The sequence below is a fragment of the Alnus glutinosa genome, chromosome 8, assembly GCF_958979055.1.
Source record: "Alnus glutinosa chromosome 8, dhAlnGlut1.1, whole genome shotgun sequence".
NCBI lineage: Eukaryota > Viridiplantae > Streptophyta > Magnoliopsida > Fagales > Betulaceae > Alnus > Alnus glutinosa.
In genome coordinates this window covers 21,028,760-21,036,444 of record NC_084893.1, presented here as the reverse complement: position 1 = coordinate 21,036,444, position 7,685 = coordinate 21,028,760, and the positions used below count along the sequence as shown (strand labels likewise).

At 36.8% G+C, this 7,685-nt stretch overlaps 1 protein-coding gene across 2 annotated transcripts; it reads left to right on the top strand.

Moving 5' to 3' along the window:
• The first annotated feature begins 343 nt into the window (after positions 1–343).
• Positions 344–2,425, top strand: LOC133875370 (protein LIGHT-DEPENDENT SHORT HYPOCOTYLS 7-like). 2 transcript variants are annotated; one of them, XM_062313486.1, is made up of 2 exons: positions 344–1,054; positions 2,182–2,425. In XM_062313486.1, exon 1 carries the CDS (start codon positions 500–502, stop codon positions 1,040–1,042), a length of 543 nt encoding a protein of 180 aa, XP_062169470.1. In that variant the 5' UTR covers positions 344–499; the 3' UTR covers positions 1,043–1,054; positions 2,182–2,425. The 2 variants fall into 2 exon arrangements, with proteins under 2 accessions (XP_062169470.1, XP_062169469.1); XM_062313485.1 differs by having other exon boundaries at positions 2,133–2,425.
• Positions 2,426–7,685: the final 5,260 nt, after the last annotated feature.

Genomic DNA, 7,685 nt, shown 5'->3' with positions numbered 1-7,685 from the left:
GGGGAACTATGTAACCATGAATAGGATAGAAATAATATTTATGTGAGCGTACGTGTATATATATATATATATTATATTAAAGGGATAGGGATGTATAGCCAGGGTAAGGAATCTAGGCCCTAGATTTTTGCATCCCAAATTGGTAACTCCGTGAGCAATCCACTCTTAACTCGGGTTATGTAGCACTGGTTACCGATTTACGCTAGTGTACTCGATGATGATTGCTTGGATGATGGAAGAAAAATAAAAAAATAATTAAAAAATAAAGAAGTATACTTAAGGCTAATAGTACAATTAAAGCAAGAAAATTATGTGAGAGAGGAAGAAAAAGATGAGCTAAAGCACTTTAATAGGACCCATAACGTGTCTACTCAGTAGATCCATGATGTGATTTTCAATTGTTTTTCACCCACTAAAACTTTTATTTCTTCTGTTTCTTCCTTATATTTCCTCTCTCTTTCTTCCAGGAAAAAAGAAAAAACCACAAGGAAATTAAGCCATGTCGAACAACAAAGGAAAAGATGTGGCAGAAGGATCATCATCAAGATCATCTGCTTCTTCCGGTGGCGGTGATCAGCAGCAGCCACCACCGCCGCTGAGCCGCTACGAGTCACAGAAGCGGCGGGACTGGAACACTTTCGGTCAGTATCTGAGGAACCAAAGGCCGCCGGTGGCGCTTTCACAGTGCAACTCCAACCACGTGCTTGAATTCCTGCGCTACCTAGACCAGTTCGGAAAGACTAAGGTGCACTTACAAGGTTGCGTGTTTTTCGGGCAGCCCGAGCCGCCTGGCCCTTGCATTTGCCCGCTTAGACAAGCGTGGGGCAGCCTAGACGCCCTCATCGGCCGGCTTAGAGCTGCCTATGAAGAAAATGGAGGCTTGCCGGAGACAAACCCATTTGCAAGCGGCGCTATCCGGGTTTACTTGCGCGAGGTGAGGGACTCCCAAGCCAAGGCTCGGGGAATCCCATATAAGAAGAAAAAGAAGAAGAGAAATCCAGTGAAGCCCAACGATGATAATTCCAGCTTTCCTACCCAGTAATCTGGGAAAATGGTAATTTGCCTGTTAATTACTTTGTTTCCAAATTAACTGGATCGACCTAAAAATAGTGCATAATTCGACTTCATGGCGCGCATGATAATCATTGATTATATAGGGCATAATTGAGCGTTTGAGAAGTTCTAATAGTCTTGATACTTAATTAGTTTAATTAACTCTCAAAGGATAATTCACAAAGTAGAAAAGAATAAGATAATTTGTTGGCTACAGTGTACATATTTTCATCTAGGATTTACAGGATCTCATTCCATAATAAACCCTAGCCCAAGGTCTTCAAACCCTAATTTTCATACTTCTTACTTTAGTCGAAATGACATTATAACAGTAGTTACTAACTTTACCTTAACATCCGTGACAGTGATGATCAAAATGGGAAGTTCTCTCTTTCTCTCTCTCTCTCTCTCTTTCCTTCTCATGCACAATTGCAGCTTTCTTTTCTTGGGTTTTCGAAATTTGATAATTCTCATTCACAAGATTGCTTTTTGTATTCTAGCTCCTTTAGAATTCTGCAAGATCTTATGATCAATGGACACAACATCCACATAATCTTACTAGAAGGTTGTAATTGAAGATCTGATCTCAGGACAGTAGGATATGGATAAACCAAATGGCTGTTCACTTTGTTGTCTGGCTCTCATCTTTCTTTCTTTTTTTTTTTAATTCCCATTATATATATATATATATATGAATGTCCTTTTCTTTGTACACAAATCAGGTTGCCTTGTCTTCATCAGATTAGTGCTAATGGCGTCCTATTATATCCCTAGGCCCGACCGTAGCGTATTAGGGATGAGTTTTTGAATAAGTTCTTTTATATATGATTAATTAATTACTGATCATATGGCCTGGTAGATAATTAAGACCTACCAATTTATGAAATAATTTGTAAAAGCATCATAACTATACCATGCACATGCAGTATTTCAACACGTACGTACGTCCAAATTAATTATTGCCAAATATCATGCATATCAACTCTTCCATGCACAAGATTATTCATATATATATATATATATATATATATATGTATATATATATTTACCAGTTGAATTTCGAATCTCTAACCCTTCAGGTTCCTAAATAATTAATTCAAAGTCCTGAATCACCACTGTGTTTTGAAGCTCTATTGTATGGAGATCGATTGCAATTTTCAACTCTTCCTTGGATCAAGTCGTTTGATGTTTTCTATGGCTCAGCACTGTATTTATTGTTTACATGACAATTATAGCTTGAAGTTAAGAGGGGAAAAACTGAAATGATCTGGTAAGTTCCTCTCTTTTATCCACGCCTCTTTTTGTAAGTAATCAGCACACTAAGAAATGTAAGCTTATATCCATAAATTATGTGCAAGTTTATTTATGTTCATTGATGCATAAACATATCATTTTGCAATCGTTCAATGTTTTGTTAGCTAGCTAGCTAGATAGACACATACTATGCGAATGTATGTATCTATACTAGTACGCTAGCTGTCTGTCATACAACGTACGTAACTGAAGAACTTTTGGTTGTTTTAGTGAATATATACAAGGATGCCTTTTCGTTTCCAAATCATTATAGATCATGTATAGATCTATGAGCAAGGAGGCATGTTATATGTATATATATAAGTCCATGGAGTATTAGTGTAAAGAAAAGAACAAACAATGGTTGAGACATTTTTATTTCTTCCTGCAGATTCCTAGTGGTATTCCCCACCAATTAATGTAATGTGACGTCCCACATGCATCTTCATAATGTAGTTTGGTTTACCTTAATATCATTGGATTCCACCTAGATCTTTTCAATAATTACATAATATCTTTGACCCAATACAAGATTTCCTCGATTTCCTCAATAAATTAGTCCATCTTTTCAAATAGGGTGGTTCTATTTCAAAACCTAAGAGTAATATTAGCGAGAATATTCATCTTACGTGTGAGACAGGATAGTATAGAAACAACAATTTGAGCATAGAAATATATCATTTCCCTGTCGACTATTAGATTTTTTTTTTTTTTGCAGTACTGGCATCGATTTGGCTCCAGCTAGATGCTGATTCTTTTAAGATTTTAGGATCATTTCATCAATCTCGTCTAGGCTATGTTCATCACACAAGAGTCAATATTAGGCCCTCCGGCCTATATTTCAAGTATTAGATCTTCGCTTATTTGTCTTATGATATGCTTAATCTTGTGAGTAAGCTTCCAAGTCCCTTACAATAGGAGTCAATATTCACGAGACCCCTGGCCTATAATTAAGTACTAGGACTAAATTAATAATCTACTTATTTATTTTTATTTATTTTTAATATATAGTCTATTAATTAGTTACCGGCCGGTGATCGAGAACAATACATCCCCCTTATAGAGAAGTATAAATTAAGGCTTAGTGACGCAGCACTGGAAAGATTTTCTAACAAAACAGAACAAGAACAGAAAACAGAAAATTTGGTGTCTCACCAGAGAAGAAAAGAGTATATCACTCTAGTAAAAGTATTTCGCTCAAGCAAATAGTCTAGAAAATACTAGAATAATTCTCATTGATTGATTACCGCTAATTAATCGGAGTACATCAATACTTATAGACTACCTACTTATTCGATAAAATAGAAAGAAATACTTCTACTAGCTAGTTACAATCGCCAAACTTAGTGCATAAATTATATATAGGTCATGCATATATGCCTCCCCACCCCAGCACACAATAGAAACGAATATTATATACATAATAGACCTCTTTCTTTTCTTTTTCTTCTAGTAATTAAGCTAAAATTAACACTAGAAAAATATGAGTTTCTAGCTTTTGTATTCAATTGCATAACTAGATGGTCATGCATGTATATACGTACTCTCTCTCTCTCTCTCTCTCTCTCTCTCTCTCTCTCTCTCTCTCTCTCTCATGCATACACACACACATATGAGTAAAAAAACTAGCTACCTAGGATCCTAGTAGAAACTTGTAGAACTCTACAAAAAGTTATAATCCATCAAGGGAAAATGGAAACAAAAATCGGGGGTGGGGAGAATTAAAAGAGTAAAAACTAATTAGAAAGGGTGTGTCAGGTTAGTGAGAACATATATAATTGACAATTTGTTTTACTAGAATTATATTAAAATAGTGCTATATATATCCTGTAAAAATCTTGAGAACAATTTCCTTAATTATCCCGGAGATGGTGATGGGCCATGGTATCATGGCCAACCCCACTTGCACAATACTTGGAATTAAAAATTAATTGCACGTACTGATAATTAAGTTGTCCAACTTTCGATCAATGCATAATGAGTTCTGTTTTGTTTTCAGTCAAAAGATAATTGCAATTACTCAACTTAAGCGACAATCGCACCCCCTTTTGTTCCTTTAAGTTTTCAATTGATCTTGATCTACTTCATATATTACATTGAACTGTCCCACGTTATAAGGGTGGCCGATTGATTAAATACGATTGTGTATATTCCATTTCTTTCTTTCAGATGATCTCCTTGCTCGATCTAATCAGAGTAATCACCAACCACATTCTCATGTTGGGCTTTCTTCCCATTCAAATCTTTTTTTTAAACCAGTCACGCAATTACTTTATTGATGAGAAAAGACTTGAACAATATGTTTAGCTAATACAATGTCATTAATACACTAAGGGGCTTCTCCTCCATGCATGTGAACAATTTCATCCATGAGAGAAAGTGCTTCTTTTGCTAGCTTATGAGTTTCTCTATTCACTTCCATATATTCTGACATGAGACACCCCTATTATTGTAAAGAATTTAGCTAGCACTATCCTGAAATCGTCTATTAATTGCCATCACAATCACACATATACTCATCTTCCTATTTACCTTATCCATTGCAGCGTCTCAATTTACCTTCATGAACTCTCTTGAGGGAGCTTTCCAACTATGATTCACCACACTACTCCCCTCACACTTCTCGTTCGGTCTTGCTTGGATGCTTTTGTAATCATTAAGGGACTCCGTTGCTTTCCGTACTAGTTTGGCTCATACGGTAAAAATCCCCCCATGGATCGAATAATTTCTCTTGAACCACAAATTTCTCGCTACCACCGCCATTGATTCAAAGTCATCCTTACCCAATCCGTTATAAAGGGAAAATACAATATGGATAAACTAATCTGCATTCTTTACACGGCTCTTTTAAAGCTTCCTATCACATATGGTCCATGCGTCTCTTGCCTCCGAACAACTCCATAGTACATGCCCCGTTATTTCTGCCTCCAACCCATATATTGGGCATAATGGGTCCGTCACAATTTTCCTTTTGAACAAATTAGTTTTTTGTAAGCAATGCATTAATACATACCCTCCCTATGAATGCCTTGACGACATTAGGAACCTCTATCTTGTTAAGAGTCTCATATTGCCAAGGAACCTCTATTTGGGCTTTAAAAGCCTTGAGCAAACATCTTCCCTTAAGGTGCATTTTGTGGAAGAGTAAGGCCCAATGGACTTTATCATGGTATCATAGCTTTAGGGGCTTGACCAATGTTGGGTCTTCCCTCCCATTGTACACGTGTTTGGACAATAGTGCCACACGTGAGGAGATGTGTTAAGAGTCTCACATTGCCAAGGTATGCCTGGGTTGTGGGCTTTAAAAGCCTTAAAGAAACCTCTTCCTTTAAGGTGCATTTTGTGGAAGAGTAAGACTCAATGAACTTATGACATCTTTCATATGCTTTTCCACATATATGTGTACCTTCTTGCATAAGAGCACTCCCCGTTGTCATACGATACTAATGTATTTGCTAGTTGATAGACACTTTTTATAGTGAACTCCCCACTTCTTATGCACCTCTAAATTTGTTGGTCCCTACCATTAAAGGAACTTATGGGGATCTAACCAATTAACATTGATGTTTCCTCCCAGAACACCTCTTTGATCGAAAAAATATTTCACAATTTAGTATCCTTATAAATGATGTCGACTACCACTGTATTTTCATTAATTCCCCTTCTAGGATTTTGAGCAATTCAAGATGTATCACTTGGTATACATCTATCCTCTAACATGTTCATTTTTTTCTCCATTACCAACTCTCCATATAAGCTCGCCTTTAATAAATCCTTCGCAAGCCACATGCTCCTCTATACATAAGAGGGTCTATTTCCCAGCTTTGCTCCAAGAATATCACCATGAGAAAATATTTCACCTTTAATATCTTGGTTGCCAATGACTCAGGATTCTGTAGGACTCTCCAACACTGCTTTGCCGTACAACGCCTAGTTGAAATTTTCCAAGTTGTGGAACCCCAGTACCCTTTGCCATTTTGAGGACCCCATTTTAGCCCAACTCCCCAAATGGATATTTGCATCATTCTCCTTATGTCCCCACCAAAATTTCATCATCATTGAATTAATATCTCTACACAGTTCTTTTGGTAGCTTAAGCGAACTCATAGTGTAAGTAGAATGGTCTGAACTATCGCTTTCAACAATATCTCTTTCTCTACTTGAGACAAGAATTTATCTTCCAATTGCTCATTCGACTCTAAATTCTATCTTTAACATTCTTAAATGTGTGCATTAGTGATATTCCAATGTAACTATTGCTAGTTGCCCCAAATATTTGTCAAAACATTGGGTAGATTGAACTCTTGATATTTAGTGATCCTTCACCTATTCGCCGCACTGGAATTTCTGCTAAAGAAAATGGAGGCTTTCTTCTTGTTCAACTTTTACCTTCATGCTTGCTCATAGCTATCTATCACTTGTTGTAAATGACTCCACTCTGACACATTTACCTTGCCAAAAAGAAGATTGTCATATGCAAAAGACAAATGATTTAATTTCATCCTCCCATTAGCAATTGGCACCCATGAGAGTCCCCTATCTCTTTCAGCCTTCTATAGCATCGCACTTAGCGCCTCGGCACATATAATAAATAAATAATGTAAAATCGAGTGCCTTTTTCGTAGGCCTCTGTTGAAATAATTTTCCATGTGGTTTGCCATTTATCAAAATAGAATAGGACACATAATTTATACAGTTCATATATAACCCAATTTATCCATCTCCTATCAAATCCCATCTTACTCATCACCTCCTCTAGAAAATTCCACTTAAGCCGATCATAAACTTTGCTCATGTCCAGCTTCAAATCCATGTAACTTGCTTTTCCTTTCAAATGGGTACTCATTATGTGGAAAGCCTCATGCGCCTCTAGGATATTATCCATAATGAGTTTCTCTGAGATGAATGCGCTTTGATTTGGAGAAATAATATTTGAGAGAATTCGTTTTAGCCTATTTGCCAGGACTTTAGATAGTAATTTGTAAACCACATGACACAAACTAATGAGTCTAAAATCTGTTACTCTAAAGGGGTGTTTGACTTTTGGAATAAAGACAATATGTGTATCATTGATAGAGTCAATCACCCTCCCCGAATTTAAACAGCTCAAGACAGCTTGACTTACCTCATCTTTGACTAGGGGCTAATATTTACGGTAAAAGCACGATGTAAATCCATCAAGTCCAAGGACTTTAGTTGTAACATCTGTGATAATGCTATGCTCACCTCCTCTGTGATGAACTCCTTAGTCAAATGCTTGTTCATATCCTAGGAGATAGGGGTGTACAAACAGAGCAGTTATTAACCGCTAATAATCGCTACCAACCGCTAACCGAATA